We start from the raw sequence: 26,024 nt of genomic DNA, 5'->3' as shown, positions 1-26,024 counted from the left end.
GTAGATTAGATTGACTAACACTGAAGTGGAGTTCTATTTTCTAACTTGCAAACGAGCCTATTTCTTACAAGTGGTGGAGTTTCTCATGGAAGTGAGTTACTTCCCAAACCAAGTGGTCCCTTCCGGTTGTAACATTGGATGAGAGTGAAAGCAATGAAATGATGTTTTTGCAGTTGAAAAAGGAATGTAAAGGGAGGGCTGCTCGTACGTTTTTGATGTTTTTCAAGAATTCCCAATGTTCAAACCCTAGGTAAACAAATCGAAGTTGCAATCAGATTCTTCTATTAACATCATTTCATTGTGACTGCTATTTTCTGTTAGTAGTGTGGAACACGACAAATCAGCCTAGATAAGAAACCTAACAAAGAGTATCCCTTGATGTTTAACGATACTGGGCCGGTCTTGCAATTGGAATCAACGGGGAATGTCCAAGCATTGTGCCACTCTCTATCTGCTTCCCTGCCTGCATGTCTACCTATGTTTCAAATGGAAGATATGATTTTTAATGCTGTCATTATATTTTACCGAAAAAAAACATAGCCGTGATCCTAATGTTTCCCTGTTTGACTAAAAACCATCCATCCCTTTAATCCCACCAACCATTGTCGACCAAATCACGGCCGAAATTCAATTATACGTTCCAAACGTAATCAACAGGCCCTCCAACCTGGACGTGGTGAACACATTGCGGACAAAAATTGATCTCCTGGAAGTGATTTGGAATCTTACTTTGATGGCACAGCTTGACGCGAAAACCTATAATTGGCATCAGTACATTCCTCGATTGAAGCTCATCGTTATGAATAAAATGTCATAACATAAACTTATGTAATCAATAAAATATTACAATACTTAAAAGCAACGGAAGACCGAGTGAAGATGAATGGTAATAGCCACAGCCAATAAATTGGCAGCACAACACTTCAAAGATTTTGTTCAAAATCTTGGCTTTTTCACTTTCTTGTCTTCAACACGGATGGACATAATTTCCCGAGCACGTTTGGGGTTTGTTGCAGTCTTTGTGCTTGCATTCGAAGCTTTGTGCTCGGCCGTCGGTTTATCTTTATCTGGCACCTTGGAATCATGCAAGACATCTGTGGTCTAAAAATCAATTTTGAAAGCAGGGACTTTCAGCGACACTTCCTTGGGCTTTTGACTTTGCTTTTGTGATTCACTGACGTCTTTATGAAACCGTTGAGCTAAACAGGGTGCAGTCGCAAGTTCTGGCGCAGGGTGAAATTCCGTGCTCGACATTTTCTCAGGAATTTCTAGCGGATTTTTGGCAAAGGCCGGAGGAATATTGCCGTAAAGACGATGCAAATTGAAACTAGCCCCAGTTCTCGGCACTCTCAAAATAGTGTAAGGGTGTGCCGACACTATGCTACCCTTGGAATACTTTTTAGAAGACACTGAAGAAATCATTTTCTTAATACTTGAAATCACCTCTGAAGTAGCAACGCCACCATTCTAATCGACGAGAAATGACGAGGCTGAGAGAAAGCAGAAGAACCACGACTTAGGCGAGGAGGAAAGCCAGCAAGGAAGGAGGAGGAAAAGAGATTGAACAAACAGCCATTGACAGGACGCGATGGTACACCAACAAAGCGGGCCTGCAGCAGCCATTTTGAGAGCACCACAATGACTTTTTGTAAACATCCTGAGCCATGCAAAAGTCAGACTTGACGAGCCCTTTGACTTTTTGCTGGACTCACCAAGACTAGACTTGAGTTCCGCATCTATCTATCTATCTATCTATCTATCTATCTATCTATCTATCTATCTATCTATCTATCTATCTATCTATCTATCTATCTATCTATCTATCTATTTCATAGAGTGGCAAAAAACTTAGAATCGGGTTTTGACTCCCATCTCTTTTATTCAATACAAATAGCAATCTCGGCTCCGTTGCCGTTCTCTGTGTTGTCGGCGGATAATTGAATCAAAAGTTCGAAGGTAGAGAAATCGCGGATCTTGTCTTCGGTAATCGTGTCACAATATCGCACGGCATTTATACCCGAATCTCGGTCATCCATGTCACTTTTGTCGTTGTGTTGTTGTTCATCGTTCACACCAGAAATGAATACATAATCCACGCATCTTCCAAGACTGTCCAGTCCTTGGAAATGAAAATCTTTTTCTTTAACGGTCACCGTTCCACTTACAGTAGCCCCAAACTGAAATGCCATAATTAAATTGGAAGCCAAAGAGAAAAATAATGAACAAATGAGCGTAAAAGTACCAAAGAAATGCAATTTCATATGCTCTCCATCCGCACTGAGACCCAAAATAGTCTGAAAATGTGATATATTTTTTTTCGTTCGCTTTTTCACGGACTTTTCTAACCCCTACAGGAAATGTAATCCCCACTACTATTAAAATGAAAGGTTATAATTCGTCTCTTATTACCTTTTAATCTTTATATGACATTTGGTCTACCAACGAATTTGAGTTGGCGGACCGATCTAGTCCTTGAATGTAGGGTTGATCTGGAATGCTATCTAAAAACTTGTCCAAGTCTGACTTGAAAGAAGCAACCGGATCAACAAGGCCTACGTATTCCCTGCGAATATTAGAAGGAAGCAAATTAAACAATGAAGGAGCCCGAGAAAGAAGAGTTGTGGACTTCATTGTGCGAACTAGCCTGGATTCTCGCGGGCTTGAGGGTGCTCTCAAAACGCACATTTAGCCACTACGGTCACTAGAATTGACCCTAAATCCTGGGTTGGGACAAAGCTCATGGATGCTTTTGAAGACGTACAGTATCAGATACCTTTTGCAACTTCTCTGAACACTGTAGAGTCCCAACCTTTTTAGTCTCTCCCAATACGAGAGCTCTCTCTTTCCTGTGATGTTCCTAGTGAAACATTTTTGGACTTGCTCGACCTTTTGCAAGCCTGCTGAACTCATTGGAGCCCAAATGGGTGAAGCATATTCAAGATGTGGCTGGCCAATCAACTTGTATAGAGTTAGCATAGTGATGCTGTCTCTGAACTTAAACGTGCGATATATCCAACCACACATTTGAAAAGCCTTACCCACCTTCAACTGGATATGCTCATCGAACTTTGCATTATTTTTGAGTACTACACCTAGATCTTTCATAGATGAGACCTGCTCAATATCTTTGCCTCCATTATCTACAAGTGGAGTAAGTGGTGTGGAAAATGGTGTGGAGTGGAGTAAAAGTGGAGTAAAAATTTGTCCAAGTCTGACTTGAAAGATGCTACCAGTTCAACAAGGTCTACGTATCTCCTACGAATGTTAGAAGGGTGCAATTTAGACAAGAAAGGAGCCCGAGAAAGAAGAGAAGTGGACTTCATTGTTCAAACTAGCTTGGATTCTTGAGGGCTTAAAGGTGCTCTCAAAACGCACACTAAACCTGTACGGTCACTAGAATCGACCCTAAATCCTTCCAGTCTGAAAATATGAGTGCTTTGGATCTACGCATTTATTATCAATCTTTTCAAACGGAGACCATTAATCTGAGCCCACTAACTTGCAGGAATTGCAATTTACTAAAAAACAAAAAAAAAACCTCAAAATGAATTGGTTTGAATTGGGGTTTCCAATTTGAAGAGCTCGTCAGAGTGGCCCAATATTGAAAATCTACGGGGAAATTTGATAACAAAGCTATCACAAATCAACATTTTCATCGTGGGCCCAATTTCTATTTAAACATTATCCTACACACTCAAATCTAAGAGCCCTCTTTAAAAACCAAATGTGCAAGCAAACACTTTGAAACAAGAAAGTACCTGAATGGTATAACCGCAAAAGTATCGAGGAGCAGATCCTGTATTATTCGGATATCCATTTAAGTTGAATCCAGTGGTTTGGAAAATATAACATCCACTCGGATTCATCAGGGAAATGAAGAACTGACCATCTTCTCCGGGACATTCTTCCACATTTAACATCGTTTCCATTATTCCAGAGCCCTCTTCGAATTCCAAACGATCTTTCATTTCGCCGACGGAGGCTGGAAAATGATAAAAAAAGACAAAGAAAAATCAATAATGTGCCATTGATCTTTAGTTCCATGAAAATTGACGGATAAACTTCATTCTTCTTTTGTGATTCCAACGCTTTCCACCTTTGATATTCATCAATCAAGCATCCATGATGTCTAAAAAGAGGCACACACTTGTGAATGAACTTGAGCACAAATCGTTTCCCTTTCACGTTTCTCCTGATTCTTTATGTTTTTAAAAAGGCAGTGATTCCTCTCTGGGTACTTTAAAGCTGGATTCTTTGTTGATCAGCTTACCCCTCTCGTCTCGCCATTGAGACGACTGCCACAGTGGTTCAAAAGCCTTTTTGAATTCCAACAGAAATATCCAAGCAAATTTTGTTAACTAATAGCCATATGCGCGACAAATTTGAGCCAGATTTGAATAAATCAATCACGTCAAATTAACTTCTTATGGTTTTTGTAAGGAAGAAGACTGTTGAGATGGATATGCGCATTTCTCTCAATACCTGATAAGCTTTTTTGACCACCGTGGTGAGACGGGTGAGACGAGTCGAGAGGAGACGACCGTGTCCAAGAATCCAGCTTAATACATAGTAGTACACGCATTTGTAAGTCGAAAATTTTGGATTTGACACGATCAAAAGATCATCCACAAACTGGTTTATAAAGTTAAACAAAGGCTGTCAAAGTTGGTCGAAGAAGCAATAACTTTCAATGACATAATTACGTTCGAGTTCTGGCTTGGCTACATTGATCAATGATTTCATTTGTTTCCTCTGAAGATTGGACTCTGAACTGTTCCGATGCATTTGGAAGGGAAGCCAAATGAATGCCTGAATAAATTTGAAAAAGTAAATTTGACCAAAACCAAGGTCACTTTGACCGCCCATCACTGACAACATTCACATCATCACTTTTGGCTATATCAATGGAATTCTGCTTACAACTTTTGGAACCACTCTTTAAGGAGTCAGTTGCTTGACGAAAGCTGGCGAAATGGGAGTTAACAACTTGCCCATGGTTCAAAATCATCAAAGTAACCAGAACGTATGTCGTTGCAATCATCATGTTGATTCTGAAATGAAAGTACGTTGGAAAACGATACGGATTAGCAATGTATAAACGAGTGAATGTGGAGAAATTGGCCAGACTCGAGCCTTTCCGAAAAGTGTTCAAGTTCAGACTCGTCAGAATTGGTTTGATGTTCAATCTTTATCTTTTTATTTCGAAATGTATTCCCCAGAACTATTAAAATTATCTATTTATTATCTTTCAATTTTTATATAATATTTGGTCTCTCAACGAATTTGAGTTGGCAGACCGAGCTATGTAGACCATGAATGTTGGGTTGATCTGGAATGCCATCTACATTTCGGGCAAAATGAAAAACGAACCGAGACTCAAATGAAATAGACGAAGAACTTACTGGACTTGCTCAAAGGTTAGTATGGAAACTGGAGAGATGCTGAGGGCCCTTGGATGGGATGAGAGTGAGGATCAGTGGTGAATGGTTGGCTAGGGAAAGCAAACTGAGTGGCTTCCAGCAAGCGAATAGCTGAGAGGCAAAGTAGTAGATTCGTCAACAAATGTGTTCTCGATTCCACCTACTCCTAATGAGAATAAACATATTTGCTAGAAAGAAATGAGAACCAAACAAAAGGGACTGATTAATAGAAGGCCATCTAAGCCCCATCAATTCAAGCCATGTTTTCATGATGTGATGTCACACTCCCAAATCGAATCGAAATTATTGCAACACCTAGATTTTATCTATTCGCCTAAATATTTTCCCCTAAGAGGTCAGGGATGCCAATCAGTGTCTTTACCCCAAGAAGGACGTCCAACTGGAGGCCATTGGGGGAATGGAAAGGATGGCTGATTTGCGATCCATTAGAAGATACTATTTTAGATTTTAGAGTCCGACCGCTATTGTCAATGAAGGTTTAGAGATGAGGGTTGGGTGAAGCCGATAAAGAACTAGAATCACAAGTGCATCCGGCCAACAATCAAGACAACAAATGACAAGCCCAACCTCATACAGAGAAATGGAACAGTGTTCTCCATAATTCTAACGTCAAGCCGAAAGAAATCTCCGGAACCAAGGACAAAAAGACAAAAAAGGGACAACTGGAGAACAGAACTTGCAATTTATAATTCGACGACGATTTGGACGGAAAGTCGAATCTCGATCTCACAGACATTCATGATAAAATGGAGCTTGCTCAACCCAAATTGTGTTTCCTCCTGGTATCATCACTTTGTATGTTTTCTTACCATTGTTGGTATTTCATCTCATTTATTGCGACTCTATTCTCCTTTCGAACCCAGAGAACTAACTATTTCTTGACCGATAAACATATGGCGAGTGTACTCGACGAGTGCTGAGAGCAGAGTCAGGATCAGTGGACGGTCAGCTTAATCTAGCTGATCGCCACAAACATGGACCAATAAATCTTTGAACTAGCGTTTCGAAAGTGAGCAAACATGAACTGTACACGACTTTTTAGAAACCAAACTTCTTCTTTGCCCTCCACAAATCGGGTTAAGGTTAAGGATAGCTATTTATTCAATTGCGGCGGTATTCTTTGTGTGGAGTTTATGAAAGTGAGCATTTAAGAAAGTCGACAAGGTCAATAAGGCACCTTGAATGTGTTCGCCCATTTCATGCCGTCGAGTTTGAAGAGAAGAGCGATGAGGGCTTGCCCGAGCTTCTCTTCACACGAGAGGGCATGATTGAGTCATTGATTGATTTTTATTTCAGTGGCTCGAGATTTAATGTAAAATGAACAAATAATAGTGTTTTATAAAAGATGAAATCCCTAGGGAACCGCATAGACCGTTCGGTTTGTTTAAATGGTGGACCTTGACTAGAAGTGACACTTTATATTCATCTCACAACATTGCCACAAGCCCAAGAAGCTCGCCCAAATTCCTGCGAAATTCGTCCTTCACCACCAAGATCGCCAGTGTCTGAGGAAGAGATCACAACCTGCACAAATAGCAATTTCTTTTAATACAAATGGTTGAATACGATGCAAGTGATTGTTTCCGTCAAATGCAAAATACATCCTTGTACTTTTTCGGAAAAAGGATCTGCTTTCATTTGGTCCCCTCTTAGAATTGTTCCAAGAATTTGGCAATGTATATGCCGACAGTCGTTGAAACCAATTTTTTTTTCAAAACGTACCGTTCCTCCTCGAATTATCTTATGAGGGAACTTGTTTACAACTGCAGGAACGCTGTTTTGGTATAACTTGAAAATTAATTTCAATTTGTTAGCTTTTCAGAGATCTAAAGTTTTCAAAAATTTTAAATTTAAAAAGAATGACTAGTATGAGACCGGAACTTAGCACAAGCTATCCATGTTATAACGCGTTTTTGAAGCTCTGCTAGACTTTTCACTGGTGGGCAATTACCTTAGAATTCGATCCCATATTCTATTCTACTTTTGATTAATGAATTGTAAAGAATGTCTCATTTTGATTGGAATGGCTTGTCTTGCCATGAATGGAGTGAACATAGTTTTTCTGATATTGCTGCTAACTATTGGAATGTATTCTTTCCATTTGAAATGATTGTCAATGTTAAGGCCTAAGAATTTAATACATTTTTTGTCACATTTTGATCCGACTTGTTGGATTACAGTGCCATTTAAGGTTAAAGTAAAATCAATCTGTACATTACGGGGACTAAATAAAATCAATTCGATTTTTTAGGCATTTAAGATCAGCTTATTCAAATTCAGCCAAGTGACTAGATCTTTCAAATATTGACTAGTCTCGTTTTTCAATAGATCAATATTGTTACCAAAGTGTTGAATGGTGGTGTTATCGGCAAACATTGTAACGTTAATTGGCAATGCTCTAGGTAAGTCGTTGATATAGATCAAGAATGCCAAAGGACCCAAAATGCTGCCTTGGGGCACTCTGCGAGAAAGAGTTGAAAAACTAGATATAAAACTTTCCATTTCAACTCGTTGCCGTCTGTCAGCTAAATAATTACCAACAACGTGCAATATTCGCACTATATCTATACTTCTTCATCTTTGTAAAGAGAGCATCGTGTTTTATGGTGACAAAAACCTTTTTAGATCAATGGCAAACCCTACGGAGTACTTAAAAGCGCTGTTATTTGAAATGTTTTGTAAGAAGTTTTGAATGGCGTGAGTAGTGGAATGGCCAGGTCTGAACCCGAACTGAACATTGGTCAGGTGATCTTCGACAAAAGGACCAAATATTTGACGGTGAACTATTTTTTCCAGAATTTTTGGTAAGGTGGGTAAAATGCTTATTGGCCTATAATCAGATAAATTTCCTTTATCACCTCCTTGAACAAAGGGATCACTTTTGCAGTATTCCACTTGGTTGGAATATGTCCAGATATTAGGGAAATGCTTATGAAGCGAGAGAGGACAGGGGCTATTTCATTCTTGATTTGTTTAAGGATGACGTTAGAAATTTCGTCAAAGCCATGGCTATGTCTATGGGGCAGCTCATTAATAATATTTGAAACATCTAAGCTATTGATACTTTGAAATAATATTTCCGTCGATGAGTGATATCAGGCATAAAATAAAAAAAAAGTTGAATTCGAATTGTCCCCCGATAAGTGGTCACTCAGATTCTTACCAATGGTAGCAAAGTACTTATGTAAAGAGGTGATAATTTCTTGTTAATCAGTCACTGATGTTTCGTTTATTTTTAAACTAGATGATTCATCATTGTGAGAATGAACATGACCTAGCAATGTTTTAGCTCCCTTCCACAACTTGTTAGGTTTCCTCGAGTTAGATTAGAACATTTTTGCCGGTACTTCATTTTCGCAGCTTTTATTTGTTTGAAATACATTTTGGAAAAGTTTCCAAACACCCGACGGTTTTCCTCAGTTGTTTTTTGTTAAATTTATTGCAAAACTTTGTTTATGGCTTTGGGAGGTAAGAAGACCCGTCGACATCCAAGGCTTGCTCTTCTTTGACGAGTCAATTTCTGGGAGCTTAACCATTGGACAATTCAACACAAATGCATTATTCAGTTTGTGAAAGGAGTCGTGAAATGGTCTTTTCGGATCAGCATCAACAATAACGTACCATTGAACTTACTTCAGAGCTGTTCGAAGTTTTTCCATAGTATTAGGCCCAGTAAGCCTTCTAGATTTGAAGGCACGAAGGGACTAATCCCTTAAGTCGCAAAGGAGGATGCCGATTTTAATGCCTATTTCTCTATTTGTGAAAATATTGTCGATAGAGGTTTTGGTTGCTTTCGTTATTCTTGTGGGATTTTAAATTACCAGGGCCAGCCCAACGCTGATCATGAGGTGACTAAATTTGGTGTTTTTAAATGAGGCTTTTGAGAAATCGATGTTAAAGTCCACGCATAGGTATATTGTTTTTATTGGCATTTAATAATAACACTTTCAAGTTCAGCAATTACATTATGAATATTAGCATGTGGAGGAAAGTATACGGACAGAGCTATGAATTTCGCAGTCTCTATTATAATTACTTCGCAATCTTTGGACATGTGAGAGAGGTTGGTTCTTTTATTGTAAGTTAGAGAGCTTTGTACAAGAATGCCTATACCCCCACCTCTGCGACCAACGCGTGCTTTAAACTCGAATTGATAGTATTCAAAATACATATGTACATTATTCACTTGACAAATCTCTTGCAGAGCAACCACTTGTGGTTTTTGCCTTCAAAGAGAGTCTTCCAGTTCCAAATGATTTGCTTGGATGGATCAAGCATTGACGGAAACTAACCACTGCTCACCTTCAGCCAGTTTGCCATAGTATCCAAGATTGTTTACCAGAGCAATTCACCCAAACACTCCAGATCCCGGATCAAGCCAAGCATCCGGGTGAAGAGGTTAACTAACACAGCTTGAGCTATCAGATTCAGACGCTTCATCACCTATAGGACACCTTGATGGCTCCGGCCTCTCACACCTAAATTGGGATCATCGTGACCAACCAGATCTGTTGGGTTGTCGCTAACAACTTGGTGGGGATTATTGCAAGACGATATACATCTAGATCTGGTTTTATCTGGCTCCTTGAATGATTGGGCTTTTTTGACTCAACCAAATGCCCTTGAGGATAAAGTTGATCCATTTTATTTGGCCCTTTTTCCTGATGTTTGCCGGCTTCACATTTCTCTTGATCCTCGAGCATGGGTCGAGTTCTTCATGCTTGTGGAGAGGATTGTTTCTCCTTGTCCTTTTCTTCTTTTTTCTCTCCTGTTTCTTTCTCTAATTCATTTTCTTTTACATCTTTTCTTGGTTTCTCTCCTTTCTCATCTCCTTGATTGTTTTCCTCTTTCTCTTCCTCTTCTTCTTTGTTAATGCATTTTTCATCTCCCTTTCCCCTCCTTGTTAAGCGTGCTGTTGTCTAAAACTTGGACCCTCCATTGCTTCATTTGTCCTTTGACCTACTTCCACAAGAAACGATTTGACTGGATGCCTCTCGTGATCTTCTACCACCCGTTTAATTAGTGGACAATTGCCTTTTAGGTGGTCCTCGGCTCTACAATGGAAGCATCGACAGATTCGGTCCCAGTGGGTGATTCTGATATCCTCGCACCAATGACTACAAACTCCGGGATGGGAGCTTTTGGAAGAATGAGGACTCTCAGGTTGCCATTGGGTATGCCACAGAAACGGGCGTTGTGGAAATCATCAAAAAGCTCATTTATGACCGTTGATTTAATCATTGCAAAAGGAAAAGTTTCCTTGATAAGATCACTTTTGGCGACTTCTCCATGGACATGATGATACCTCAATGGATAGAATCTTTGGGCTCCTCGCATGACAGCTTTCCAGACCACCCCACTGGAGGAACGTGAAGACATGAAACATTCCCCATCTCTGCCGTTGACATCCTCCTTTTCAATGGTACTGATTTTTACAGTTGCACTCGCTGGATCTCTAGAAGTCAGGAGGGACGAGATCTCGGGTTTGCGGATTTTCAGGTCCATGAAAACGAAATCAGCCAGGACTGACCATGGTAAATAGGCCTCAACAAGGTCACACGTAAAATCAATACCTACCTGGGCGACCCTCCCCACGTAGATTTCTCGACTAGGCTTATTAGCCACTTTGGCATACGATGTCATCGGATCCGTAAAGGTATTCAAGCTTCCCTCATTTTCGTTCGCGGACAATGATGGTGACTTCGACGGCATGACTGTGGAGCGGCGTGTCATCCCAAGTCGGACGCCCCCGTTCAGAGGCGGGTCAAAGAAATGACCCCCTCCTCTGGTCAAGTGTAGACTGAGTCACACTTAATCACCACCATGCTTCAATGGGGACGTTTAGGCAAGCTCTGGCAGGTTCGTTTGTTTGCCGGTACCAGAGTCAGGGATGCAAGTTTGGGGCCTCAAACGCGTTTTTAGAAGCTGACCCTTCTTTCGCATTGGTATATGAGGAAAGGTCAGCTTCGTTAAAACCAGTTTGAAAGCCAATTTTGCATCACTGCCATTGGCAGGCAAGTTCGTTTGCTGGTACCAGCGCTTGCCTAAATATCCGAATTGAACCTGAGTAACTTTTTAAAAATAATTAAACGTCAGTAACGAGAGAATACACTCCTCCTCAGACATCAGCTGACCTTTTTCATGACATGGCGAACGCGTTTTAGGTGCTGACTGATCGACTTTTTGAGATTCGAACTTGAGTAAACAGCATGAACGCCACTGCTATTGCATACATACACAGTTTTCTTTTACAAGAACCGGTTTTCAACGCATGAATTTCCCTCGAAACCACTCAAAGCCAGATTTGACATTAGAGAATGCCTATTTTCTTCACGATTGTCTGGGAATCTAGATTCCGGCCACTCGTAAACACAGCGCCATGAGATAAAATTTCTAATGGTGGCGTTTTGTTTCCGTTGCGTGCCGGAGAGGGAAATTTATACCGCTGTCCTTACAAAAGAAAAAAGTACATGATGAATACAGTTCAATAGTTTCTTCAAAACACCTCGGAAAAACAAGAAAAAGGACTTGCCCTCCACCACTTTTTCTCGGTTTAAAAAAAAGGCCCGTGCTAGCGTTGATCATGACATCTAGATCAACAAGCTAGAATAGAATGCTTTTCAGAACGGTTTGCAAATCTCTTTCAAAGCAATCAATGTATAGAAATTGGTAGCGTCAGGTCTGCCAAGCGACAAATAACATTAGGGGTTCCTCAAGGAAGCGTACTCGGGCCTTCACTCAACGATAAGCCGGAGGTGAATGAGTAGCTTCCAAAGCATTACGAATCAATGCCCCCAATGATATCACACTACAGTATTTTGGAAATCATCCAGTCAGACTCGAAGAAGAGAGGAACCATGAACTTCAATAATATTCAGCATAGGTTTCAAAGAAATGAACTCACTTTTGGCATGAGGAAAGCCAAATTCGTGAGTCACAGAGATGGCACTCACGATTGCAAAGTTGAAATAGATGATTGTAAAATAGCCGAAGTAGAGGGCACGACAACAAATGGCAACATGAAAAGTCAATCGCTTTTTTTCTAAATAGTAAGATAGACAATCAATCAAACTTGCATTTTCATACACGTACAATGCGCAGCAAACAAGCTTCGGAAGACAAATCTTAGCTTGAACCGAGTCCGAATATCGGTCCTCAACCTTGTAAAAGCAACTTCATAATGGCTTAACTAGAAGTACATTAGACTACAGATTTGAGTTCTATGGTTGCCATTTAAGAACGAACTCTTTGACAATGCTACAAAAAAGAGCAATTCGTTGGATGAATAATCCTGACTAGTTGTTCCACACCAAGCCACTGTTTAAAATGAATACATTTCTCAAATCCTGGGTTGGGACAGAGCTCACGAATGCTTTTGAAAACGTACAGTATCAGGTACCTTTTGTACCTTCCCTGAGTACAGTACAATCCCAACCTATCAACCTCTCCCAGTATGAGAGCTCTCTCATATCCTCAATGTTCCTAATAAAACATCTTTGGACCTGTTCGAGGTTTTGTAAATCTGCTGAACAAATTGGAGCCCAAATGGGAGGGACATATTCAAGATGCGGCTGAAAAATCAACTTGTACAGAGTTAGCATCGTCACACTTTCTCTGGACTTAAACGTGCGATATATCCAACCACATGTTTGAAAAGCCATACCAACTTTCAACTGGATATGCTCATCGAACTTTCCATTATCTTGGAGGACTACACCTAAATCCTTCATGGATGAGACCTGCTCAATGTCCTTACCTTCATCTCGCTAATAGTGGAGTGTCTAATGGCGTCGACCCAAAGGTCATTGAGCGGAATTTCATTCCATTCAGTGCTATGTTACTCGCAGCAACCCAAGAGTAGATTTGGTCTAGGACCTCTGCCAGACAACCGGAATCCTGACCATTCCTATCAACTACCAATTTTGTATCATCAGCATAAGGAGAGATACTCACATTACTAATACCAAGCTTCTGAAGAGGAGCAATGAAGATAATGAAAAGCAGAGGACCCAAAATGAGCCCTGAGGGACACCCGACTTGACATCATGTTCGTCACTAAGGAATCCCTCAACCTTAAAAAAAGTTTCCTACCACAAATGAAATTTCTTAGCCAATTGAGAACCTTGACTTGGATCCCAATCTCATGGAGCCTGTTAACTAAAAGCCATGATTTACCTTGTCAAAGGCCTTGGCAAAGTCGAGATAAACTACATCGACTGATTCATGGCTCTCCAGTCCCTCAATAACCTGCTCTATATGTTCAATCAGTTGGGTAACCGTGCTAAAATGTGCTCGGAACCCGTGCTGGCTAGAAGGAAGGACTTGATGGATATCAAGAAATTCAACAAGTTTGAACTTCATGATCTTCTTAAACACCTTCGCAATATTCGAAGTGAGAGAAATCGGCCAATAGTTACTGGGAGTGGCTTATCTCCCCCTTTGAAAATTGGAACAACATGAGCTACCTTCAGAGAAGAGGGGAACTTGCCCTGGTCCAAGATGCAACGCATCAAGTACGAGAAAGCAGGAGCAAGGCACAGTCAGCATATCATCAGACACTGAGATGTCAATCCATCAGGGCCAGGAGAGCTCGAGGGTCTCAGGTCCCTGATGGCCTCTAAAGCATCCTGATCTGTGACTACAAGATCATCTAAAAGCTCAACTTGACAAGCCTTGCCAGTCCCAACAAACTCATCAATAGAGCAATGGACTGTTGCTCCTAAGCTCAGAGTAGTTGAAAACACACTAGAGAACTGATCTCCAAGTATGTTGGCCAAAGACTCTACATTATCTATGGCTTCTCCATCGACCTCAAAAGGGCCAACAGAGTGTCTCATTTTGCTCTTAGAGTTTGCATAAGAGAAAAACGCCTTTGGATTCGACCTCAGCTCTTGAACAACTCTACTTTCCTTGTTCAACTGATCTGTCTAAATGGAGGCCTTAATTCTACCTTGGATTGAATCGAACTTTCTTTGAAGGCCAGCCACAACTACTGGATTCAAATTGCTCTGGAGCCTTTTTACTAGTTTGCAACTCTTTTTGAACAAATTCTTCCTATCCTTCGGAATTTTAGAATGTGCCCCGCCCTGTGGAACACATTCAGAGATTGCTAGAGTGGAACAGACGTCCTCAAATACTAGGATCATTTTTGTCTAAGGCTACATTTATGGACGATTCATTTTTCAGCATTGAAATGAGATCAAGCTCCCCTAAACTTTCTATAATCAACGGCCAATGTTCATCTTTGAACTTGAACTTAGCCAGACCGACCTTTTTGGCCGGTCTTACTCTAGAGCACGCCGGCTTTTGAGTAATGGTCGACCCTATCTCGAGAACATGAAGATCTGACAGATTACTAGGCGTCACATGGAAATACCGGATCAGATCAGGGTCATTGGAAAAAACAAATCAAGAGTATTCGCTCTGGTGGCTACATCAACATGTTGAGAGAGATTGCGCAAGATCGCAAATTCCTCCAGCTTTTTGAACGACTGAGACGTCGGTTTCGAAATGGGAATATACCCATCTGGACTAGCCTCCCACTCTACAAAGCTAGTCGGAAAATTGAAGTCCCCTTCAAAGAAAACCTTTGAGCAAACTAACTGATCCAACTCATTTCCTATGAATTTGAGAGCTGACAAGAACGACCCTACTGAACAAGAGGGGGGCCTATATATTGTCACAATGGACAGATCAAGACCTTGAAGATGACAAACTAAGACCTCTACTTTTCCATTAGACATTTTTACATGACTAGTGTGCAGGTCATTTCTAACATGTAGACATACGCCCCCATGCGAAAAAATGGGATTGTCAGGGGGTACTCTATCACATCGAACTAAATTGAAACCAGCCATGCCCAGCTCTTCATCTAGGACTCCTGGTCAAAGCCAAGTTTCTGTCATGGAAAGAACGAGACCAGCCTATCTAATGCTAGTTCCTCAAGAACTTTGATCTTTGTGCTGTCTTTTTTGGAAATAAGACAATGCACATTCAAATAAAGCCCTTTTATGGGCAGATAGCCCTTTGATGGACTAGAGCTATCAAATCTTTGACTAAGCTCTCTAACCTTAAAAAATCCTCTTTTTGGACAAAACTAATCTTAGGTGGAGGATAAGAGAACCTTTGAGGAGAGGGTAAAAGGGGAGGAGAAGAAAAAGAAGGAACTCTGGCCGCCACCTGAGCATACGATCTAAGAGATGCGTGGGGCTCATGGTGACCAGAGAGGGTATTAGGGCTACATAGTTTGGGCAGAAGAGAGGTTCAAGGAATTGAGGTTGAGGTTGTAGGAGAGGAAGGGGAACAAGGGGAGGGAAATAGGGAAGGAGAGAGGAAAGGCATGGGGTAAGTCTGTTGAGAGACTTGACAATGAGGTTGAGACAACTGTTGTCTCTTCCTCCTAGTGACCCTGAGATGGGCCTTTGTGCATTTGAAATTGAGGCATACCTGGTGCCTGAAAGATCTCATGCACATAAATGGGTGGAAAAAGCTACACCCCTGTTTGGAACAGCCCTTCTCATTGAATTTGAGAGTGCCAAACTCTCTAAGTTTGGGACACCATTCTGGGTGAGCCAGTTTACACCCTTTCCCTGCCTTTTTGCAGCGCTGTCGTTTATGGACATCGCAAATTTCGATAGCATTCTTTACTATGCTCTCTTTGACCTCTATGACCTCTTTGACTACAAGGGGCGTTTGAATCAAATCAAGAGTGTCAGTGCCTGTGTCCCTTTGGCCTACAACTGACTGGTTCATCCAACAATCAAGTAGTGACTGGGTGTGATCAACCCAAGCTATTAAAGCTTCCATAATGAAAGGCTTTTTAATGGAGGACGGAGTTATCCCATCCAAAAGCACCTCAAGACAGTTCCTAGCCCCTTCAGAGAGTCCCATCAACAAAGTTTCCATGGTTATTGAAAGCAAGGTTATTTGAGGAATCCTTATTGAAAATACTGGAATGAAAGATGAAGAAGAAGAAAAAGAAGAAGAAGAGTTTAATGGCGTCAATCACCTTTTATATCTTTCTTTTACATATTAGAACGAGTTAAACCGCGTGCATTTTACGGGACATTTCCTGCTTTTAGCTAATGCAACTTTACATTTGAACAAAGAGCATCATTGCAATTAACAGTGTTTGGATATGTAAGTTTTTTATGTGGGCAAAAATTCCATAACGCAATAAATTCAAACCTGTTTCTTATGACTTTTTAAGGTAGAAAAATGCCAAGTTGTGTGTTTGGGAATTTCCCTGGAAACTTGATAGGGCTTTTTGAACGCCATGGCTAGGATTGGTCAGAGATATTGACTAAAAATCATTTCACATCAACGCAACATGTAAGGATATGTTTTGCCCAATCTAATTCGTTATTCATTGAGGGACGCCATAACATAAGACGAAACAAAGGGAAGAGTTCAAAGGAGAACTATGCGCTATTGTGCGGCTTAAAACGGCCATTCCAACATGGAACACGTCTTCTTTCAATTGTTTGGTGATATTTTGAAAACTTTACAATTCTCATGACAGTTGTAATCAGAAATTTTTGATGGGTCTCGAAAATAAGGAATATCTCCTCTACATATCCACCCACATGTTCATGCTGATAGATCAAAAACCACATATTGGACTCAAGGTTAGCTACGAGTTCATCACTCTCCTCATCCATGGCGTGGCTTGGTGAGTGGAAATCAGTCCACTTGCTCGATTAGGTAATTTAAACTAAAAGCTAAAAGAGCCTAAACTGATATGGTTTACCTTGCCGATGGCTTGTGGAGCATCACGTATTATGAAACGTTTTGACATGCAACTCACGTATTCAAAACACTTGAACACTTTTCGACTCGGTTTTTCTGCTCATATCATGCCAGGTTTGAAACAAAAAGCGGATCCGTATTACAAAAACTGAATCGTGACAAAGCAATGTTTTTTCTTTTGTCTTGTTCTTTTGAGATCATTGCTATGAACGACTTACGACTTAGGAATGAAGCGTTCTGTTTTGGTGGTGAACCACTTGATTTTTTTTTAAAATTAGAATTGAGTCCAGCCAAGGACTCAAGTGGTCCACAGGACCTGAGTCCATTATCAGGGAGATTGGTAAAAAGTGAAAGAAAAACAAAAGCCTCCAGTCAGTCCCACATTTATAGTCTCCGATAATTGTCGTCAAAGAGCCCAAACCGTTTGGATATAACCCCTATAAACCTTTCCGTCCAATAATTTCCTTCTGGCTCTTGGCTTTTGACTGCCGTTATAAGAAAACGTGGGTGGGAAGGTTTTTTTTCGTGAGTTTAGCGCTTCCAAATACGGTCTATTGACTTCTCAGGTATATGTGACAGTTCAAAGGATGGCCTTTGTTACCCTTGATAATGGATATTATGGACAAGCCACGGTCGCTCTCCCTCATTGTCTCAACTTGTTCATTGCAACCTGGAGGCCAATTGGTCTGAATTATTGAAAAGAAAAAGAACGCCAACACAAGATTATGTAATATTGAACAAGGTAACCTCGTCTTTTTCTCATAATACTGGAGCTCCTGGGGAGCCTCACATATTTGAGTGAATGCTCCATAGCTTATGCCAACATGTTTACAATTGCAGGTCTAAAAAGCTTGCTTTTCAACAAAGCTGGATAGGTTCGATCAATCATGTCTTAGATACCAAGTTCTAATTGACAACCTTCCGCTCTAAGGCACCCCTGAACGAAGGGCTGGTCAGATATCCTTTGCAGAAGACGATAGAGGTCTCGTTTGAAACTAAATAAGGGCTCGTCTAATACATACGTAGAATCGTCAAAGAAGCATCGTCTAAAGGTTGCTCTGTTCAAAACAAAAATAGCCTTACGACTCTTCAAGAGTTTGTTGTCCAAAGAATTCGCCTTGTGTCGAATGTCGAATTGATGTCTCTCCTGTCAATCTGGGACTGTTCGACCCCTACATTGGGCCTGAGGCCGTGAAGACATTTAGATACTGTATAAAAGGGAAAAGACATGGTTCGTATCTTTGTTGAATGCTCTAAAGCTCAAGGGTCTGAATTCTTTCCCAATAACTAAGATGGGTAACGCCACCAATGTTTCCTCTGAAGCGCTGTTACACCTTCTCGATCTTATTTAGCCCTGCTGCGATCATCGGGGCCCAAATGGGCGATGCACACTCCAAATATGGCAGAACTAGTGATGGGTTCAAATAAAGTTTGAAAAAAGAAGATTGCCGAAAAACTCGAAGAGTGAAGCACTTAGTGATTACATTGCCGCGTAAAATGTTAAGCCTGAACAAATAGCAACCCTGGTTTGACAAAAGGAAAAGCAGGGGTACCTTTTGAGTCTAATTAACGGGTTTCCAACATTCCACCAGTGTTGTCGAATGGCATTGAAAATGTATAAATGCAGTTGTAACCTCCCGTGGCTATCAATTTGGTCCCCATCAGTAGGCAGAACTATAAATTCATACAGGGCTTTTGACAAGTTTTCCCCCTTTCTGAAGAATTATCCCCAGACCTCTTGCAGAATCGGCCACCTATTTCAGGTTTTGAATATGAAGTCAAAAGGATGGAGTGCTTGTGCCTTTGTTGGGATCAAAACATATGGCCTTATATTTCCCACCGTTCAGTTTAATATTTTGTCCTTGAACCCAGTCAAAACCCAATCTAAAGAGTTTTGCAGGACGTGATTGCACTTTTTTCAGATTTCCTTAGTTCATGCTACTGGGAATGGAATTCCCAACACTTTAAGACGAATAAAGTATTCATTGGAATCAATCAATTTCTCTTTATTGCTAGCTCTCGATCTCTCTCTTATCATCACTGCACTCTCTATACTCTCGTCTTATTCTGTTTCGCCGATAGAGATATGTATCAAAGCATATCAAATATCAAAATTTCCGAGTGGGGGGGTCAATTTTTTTATTCAAAAATGCTTTCCAGGTTTTTCGTTGGCCACCATTTTAACTCATTTCGTCCAAACAGAAGCTTACAAGAGTATGGAAAGGGTTTTGGAATCAAGTAAAGATTGGATGTTGAGGATATTTGCGGATTTACAATTGCGCCATCTGGTCTGGTGAAAGCCCGTCAACAAAAACCAGATCATGTCTGATGATTCAAGGAAATAAAACAATTTCGCGGCGTTTCGAATGAAGTTGAAACGCCTTAATGCAGTCGCAAGTCGGAAAGTTCCTCATACCAGTTTACTCAACTGAATGTTGTGGAAATCACCTCAAGTGTCAGGACCTAATAGCTAGAGAGAGTTTCCCTTTTATGAGGGGTATTCTTGGGAACGTTAGAAGGATCTTTTCTGACCTTACGGATATTATTGGGGCACTTGTGGAAGCAATCTCCACTTGTATGCTTATTTCCGGGGTTTGATAAAGTCCTCCAGTAAGTAGTATGAACGCCATCGGTAGAAGTGGTGACAAAATCAAGCCTATCCTGTTGTTTGGAGTCCCTTAGTGCACTCACAAAACGAGCTACACATTATTTCATGTGTTTCGAGCGATCACCATCAAGAAGGTCGTAGTGCATATTGAACAATTAACGGTATATTTAGATTGCTCAAGGGAAACGACAAATTGAAATTCGCTCTGCATTTAGAGCGCCTTTCTCTTCAGTGATGCCAACCAGACTCTTGGTTTTCACAACAATTTGTTCGGCTTATTTAGGTTGCTCAGCTCGCAAAATTAGCAGATGTTTTTGTGACTTATCCGGTTTTGCCAAGGGGGTAGAGGCGATGGCTCGCACTTTCCCAAATGTCCACCTGACTTTGGGGTCAAGTTTGACTCTTGAAAAACATGTGGGTTGCTTGCATTCTTATTTGTTGGTGAATCAGATAATATATGAATATAAAGCGACTTTACAAAAGTAAGGTAACTCTTAGTATATAAGATGAATAAGTTGTTTATCCGCAAAAAAAAACCAAAAAATGTAAGCCCTTGGCTACCCCATACAGGCCATACAGGCCAGTTGAAACTGGACAAAACAAACAGAACGCGAAAAAGTCTCTACCAAGACTGGGATATGTTCTAAAGCTCGGTCCAAAGCTCCATTTCGATGGAGGTACAGAATTTATGTGAATATAAATCTAAATTAGATGTTCCTGTGCTTCTTCTTGAAATGCTGGGGAATACCTCACCAGCAGTAGTAAGGACAAGGCAAAAATAAGGAATCTTAAGAGACTACAAGAGAAGACAATGCAGTTCTACTCAGCATTTAGCAAAGGGGTAGGAGCAACCTCGGAGTTTTCTATGTAGATTTGAATGGTTAAACATAAGGACAAAGAAACATTTGTTTAATGGGGTACCCCCCACATGGTTTTGTGACCGCATCTTTTAAGATGCGATTTGTACCCAGTTGCACCTACTGAGAGTATCAACAGATGAGTTCGTGAACGCGAAGTTTGAAATGCAATTGGGTGAATAAAGAACTGTGGAATTTGAAACCGTTCACGAAACCACGTACATGTCATTGACTTTTTCTCTTATGCAAACTCTAAGAGAAAGATGAAACACCCTGAACGGCCCTTTGAGGTCAATGGGGAAGTCATAGACAATGTAGAGTCTATGGCCAACATACTTGGGGATCAGTTCTCTAGTGTGTTTTCAACTCCAAAGAGTTCAGGAGCAACAGCCCATTGCTCTACCGATGAGTTTTTTGAGATTGGCAAGGCTTGTCAAGTTGAGCGTTCAGATTATCTTGTAGTCACAGATCATGATGATTTAGAGGCCATCAGGGACCTGAGACCTTCGAGCTCTCCTGGCCCTGATGGTGTGACATCTCAGTTTCTGATGAGATGCTCAGTGTTGTTCCTGCTTTCTCGTACTTGATGTGTTGCATCTTGGACCAGGGCAAGTTCCCCTCTTCTCTGAAGGTAGCTCATGTTGTTCCAACTTTCAAAGGGTTAGATAAGTGGCTCCCCAGTAACTATTGGCCGATTTCTCTCGCTGCGAATATTGCGAAGGTGTTTGAGAAGATCATAATTTTCAAATTTGTTAAATTACTTGACATCCATGAAGTCCTTCCTCCGAGCCACCATGGGTTCTGTGCATATTTTAGCACGGTTACCCCTTTTCAACTACTCTGAGCTTAGGAGCAACAGTCCATTGCTCTATTGATGAGTTTGTTGGGACTGGCAAGGCTTGTCAAGTTGAGCTTTTAGATGATCTTGTAGTCACAGATCAGGATGCTTTAGAGGCCATCAGGGACCTGAGACCCTCGAGCTCTCCTGGCCCTGATGGTGTGACATCTCAGTGTCTGATGATATGCTCAGTGTTGTTCCTGCTTTCTCGTACTTGATGTGTTGCATCTTGGACCAGGGCAAGTTCCCCTCTTCTCTGAAGGTAGCTCATGTTGTTCCAATTTTCAAAGGGGGAGATAAGCCACTCCCTAGTAACTATTGGCCAATTTCTCTCACTTCGAATATTGCGAAGGTGTTTAAGAAGATCATGAAGTTCAAACTTGTTGAATTTCTTGATATTCATCAAGTCCTTCCTTCTAGCCAGCACGGGTTCCGAGCACATTTTAGCACGGTTACCCAACTGATTGAACATATAGAGCAGGTTATTGAGGGACTGGAGAGCCATGAATCAGTCGATGTAGTTTATCTCGACTTTGCCAAGGCCTTTGACAAGGTAAATCATGGCCTTTTAGTTAACAGGCTCCATGAGATTGGGATCCAAGGCAAGGTTCTCAATTGGCTAAGAAATTTCATTTGTGGTAGGAAACAGTTAGTTAAGGTTGAGGGATCCCTTAGTGACAAACATGATGTCAAGTTGGGTGTCCCTCAGGGCTCCATTTTGGGTCCTCTGCTTTTCATTATCTTCATTGCTCCTCTTCAGAAGCTTGGTATTAGTAATGTGAGTATCTCTCCTTATGCTGATGATACAAAATTGGTAGTTGATAGGAATGGTCAGGATTCCGGTTGTCTGACAGAGGTCCTAGACCAAATCTACTCTTGGGTTGCTGCGAGTAACATAGCACTGAATGGAATGAAATTCCGCTCAATGACCTTTGGGTCGACGCCATTAGACACGCTACCATTAGATGATGAAGGTAAGGACATTGAGCAGGTCTCATCCATGAAGGATTTAGGTGTAGTCCTCCAAGATAATGGAAAGTTCGATGAGCAGATGCAGTTGAAAGTTAGCATTAGCATTAGTCATATCATGCCAGGTTTGAATCGAAAAGCGGATCCGTATTACAAAAACTGAATCGTGACAAAGCGATTTCCTTTTTTTTGTCTTGGTTTTTTTGAGAGCTTTGCTATGAACGACTTATCCTGTCACTTGACATCATATATGTCACCAAAGGATTCCTCGAGGAGCAAAACCAATAGTTTTGTTGCAGGAATGAAGCGTTCTGTTTTGTTGGTGAACCACTTTTTTTTTTGATAAAAATTGCGTCTAGCAAAAGACACAAGTGATTTGCAGGACTTGAGTCCATTATCGGGGAAACTGGTAAAAAGTGAAAGATAAAAAAAAAATTCTCCTCAATGAAGACGGTAGAATTCATCTGAGCAACAACATTTGAAATGGGGAAGTATTGTAAACTTGAACGTCAAGACGAAAGAGGTTGGCGCTGAGTACGCTGTGTTCAAGGGGTGCAGGAAAAGGAACGAATCCAGTAAAAGCCTGCGTTGAGAGGATGGAATTGAGGTAGTGCGATCATCATTTGGATGGAAAGTACATTTGTAGGAGACGGCATTGACCAACCAACGTAACTGGGGACGGCGGGTGGGATCAGACTCTAATGAACCACCGGGTAATGAGTCTGAAAGGAGCAGAGAAGCAGGAGCAGTATGCCAGTTTTTCGAGAGCAGAATGCAATTACTAGATAACAAACCCCATTCCTCTATTTTCGTTCAATATGTATAAATATCATTTTTCTACCTAATGAAGAAACTTCTATCTATACATATTCTCACTGCATAAGGTATAACAACTACAGCGTACTAGTCATTAGGTGAGAAGTGGAAGGAGGACGACGGTATGATAGAACCAAGACCTATTTCAGTTTGTTGATCAGAGAATGAAAAGGCTGTTGCTGGACCATCCACCTATAGGGATGACCTGGGAAGCAGGGCAGCCATTGTTTCCGGCAGTCAGAACCGCTCCTTTATGGGACGAGTGACATCCAAATGACGTAGGATTAAGGCCGAGAGTTGAAAGAACATTGCACTGAACGCTCGGGATTGGCGCGTAGGAAGAGGCTGATTTGCAAATTATGTAATTCGATCCAGACTTGATAAGACTCGATAAGATTGGTCCACAATAAGCAGATCCTATGGCAGTAGATAGGCGGAGCAAATAAAGATTTGTCAAAGCAGGTCCAGGACTGCTTCTGGGAAGAGCGTGACCACAAATGGAACACGATGCTTCCACGTTGTGGTTAGGGATTGGGAAGTCGAACACACGTTCTTTGTTGGGGACGTCACCAGTGTCATGTTAGGCATGGATTTTCTATCGCAACACGAAGCAAGTGTTAGCGCCAAAGATGGACGGATAACTATTGGGGGATTCCCATAAAATAGTCACTTAGAGGGAGACGTAGCTTTTTTAGCCAGCAAATAACTCTCTAACGGGCCAGAATTCAACGAGATCAATGGACTTAATACCAACCAGGGGATACGTGAGGCAAGCATGATTGAGGCAGGAGACATAGTTGAAGACATTGGGCTACCGGAACGCAATGAAAAAGTAGAGCTAACGGGACCAGTGAGGTGACGCTCTTGATGGTTGGGTCTCTGGTCACACTGTGGGCAGAATAAACTTTCCAATTCTCCATCTTGCCCTGAGTACACCTGCTATATATCTGGGACGCCTTACTGGTGACCCCGACGTGATCTGAACACGCAATCCTTCTTCTCTCTGTTAACATGCAAAGCGAGGACCCCATCACCATGGACTCCAAGTCGACTTTATCGATGGGGGCTACGATGGCAGCGGTTTCTCTTAAGCTGCCGCCATTGTCCGAGGTTTATATTGAAGAGTGGCATTAAATCAGAGGAAACGAAATTTATCAATGTCCTTTTGGTAATGACCGATGCCCAGATTATTAAGGTACATAAGGAGGTTACAGAACCCATCATTGGCAAGGAGTATTCAAATTTGAAGTCTGCTCTCATAATCAAAACCAAGAAGAGTCCAATGGAAAATGTGAGGTGTTTGATCTTTGAAGAGAAACTCGAACTGGATTGTCTGCCCTCAGAACTTCTAAATGTTTGCATTATGCTTGTTCGTCCAAGCGAGCGTGATAGTGAGTTGTTCAAGCAGATTTTCTTGATGAAACTCCCAGTCAAGATCTACTCTTAACTTACCAGACATCTTCTTGACTCTGTGGATAATATGGCTTTGATTGCAGACAGTATCGTCATCGGGGATCGTGGAATTTCTTCATTATTCCTCATCCACCTCAAAACAACTACGACGTTTTCTCGGATTGGCAACATTCTATCATCGATTTATTCCACGATGTGCCGAAATTATGCGACCTCTACATTTAATCCTTTCGGTCCGGGATTCGACACTTTTTTGGACACCCGAGACAGAGGCTGCCTTTGTTAAACTAAAAGACACTCTAGCCCATGCTACTCTGCTTGTTTTCCCTGAGAAAGATGCTCCAACTAGAATGGTATGCGATGCCTCAAAAACTGCAGTTGGGGGAGTTTTGGAACAATAGGTATATGAAATGTGGCGCCCGGACAGCTTTTTCAGCAAGAAAATGACAAAAACGGAAGAGCGCTACAGCACCTTTGATCGAGAATTACTTGCGATTTACCTTGCTTTACGGCACTTCAAGTTCTTTGTGGAAGGTTTCAAGTTCCATATCTTGACCGATCATCTTCCTCTGTCTCAGGCCATCTGCTCGTTCTCACCCTATCAAACAGAAACTCAACTGCGAAGATTGGCATTCATTGCCCAATTGACCACGGATATTCGATACATCAGAGGTGAGCACAACTTAGTGGCTGATGGCCTCTCCCGCGCACCTGTTGATTCTATTACCCTCAATGATCCCCTCCTGGAGATTGTTCGTCAGGCCCAAGACAGTGATCCTGCATTACCCAAAATTAGGCACTTACAAGGATATCTTCGTCCAACCCAGGTGCGTGGTTTTACGATGATCTGTGATCAAAGGGGATCTGTCCCCAGACCTTTTGTTCCTGTCAGTGCTAGAACACAATTTATTCAACACTTGCACAACCTGGGACGTCCTGGCATCCGAGGAACGAGGAATTGTATAGCTGGACGCTTTGTATGGCCAGGCCTTTCTCAGGATGTTCGTTTGTTTGTACGCTCCTGCCTAGAATGTCAATCTTGCAAAGTGCACAGGCATGAGAAGGCTACTCTCACATCATTTTCGGCCCCCAGTTCCCGATTTTCAGTTCTGAATGTTGACCTGGTTGGACCGCTCCCTGTATCTGATGGTTATCAATACATTTTTACCATCATTGATCGATACACCAGATTTCCGACGGCTTATCCGTTGGTTGAGGCCAACACAAAATCGTGCTCCTGTGCCCTCATGGAATGGGTCTCATTTTTTGGTCTTCCGGACACCTTACTATCAGATCGTGGCACACAATTTGAATCGGCCTAGTGGGCTGATCTG

General features: G+C 41.4%; 1 protein-coding gene across 2 annotated transcripts; it reads right to left on the bottom strand.

Moving 5' to 3' along the window:
* Positions 1-1,859: 1,859 nt before the first annotated feature.
* Positions 1,860-5,616, bottom strand: LOC131891573 (uncharacterized). Of its 2 annotated transcripts, XM_059241184.1 has the most exons (4): positions 5,403-5,616; positions 4,921-5,051; positions 3,759-3,982; positions 1,860-2,177 (listed from the first exon to the last, which is right to left on the bottom strand). In XM_059241184.1, the coding sequence occupies exons 2-4, from the start codon at positions 5,042-5,044 to the stop codon at positions 1,878-1,880; spliced, it is 648 nt and encodes a 215-aa protein (XP_059097167.1). In that variant the 5' UTR covers positions 5,045-5,051; positions 5,403-5,616; the 3' UTR covers positions 1,860-1,877. The 2 variants fall into 2 exon arrangements, with proteins under 2 accessions (XP_059097167.1, XP_059097168.1); XM_059241185.1 differs by lacking the exons at positions 4,921-5,051; positions 5,403-5,616 and adding an exon at positions 4,097-4,380.
* Positions 5,617-26,024: the final 20,408 nt, after the last annotated feature.

This window comes from Tigriopus californicus, chromosome 12 (assembly GCF_007210705.1).
Source record: "Tigriopus californicus strain San Diego chromosome 12, Tcal_SD_v2.1, whole genome shotgun sequence".
NCBI lineage: Eukaryota > Metazoa > Arthropoda > Copepoda > Harpacticoida > Harpacticidae > Tigriopus > Tigriopus californicus.
This window is presented reverse-complemented; position numbering and strand designations above follow the sequence as displayed.

Coding starts and splice junctions, on each gene's coding strand:
- LOC131891573 (XM_059241184.1), bottom strand. CDS start 5,044: ATGATGATTGCAACGACATACGTTCTGGTTACTTTGATGATTTTGAAC. Junction 3,983..4,920: donor AAAGAGTGGTTCCAAAAGTT/GTAAGCAGAATT, acceptor ATCATTTTCCAG/CCTCCGTCGGCGAAATGAAA. Junction 2,178..3,758: donor TTTGCGGTTATACCATTCAG/GTACTTTCTTGT, acceptor ATGGCATTTCAG/TTTGGGGCTACTGTAAGTGG.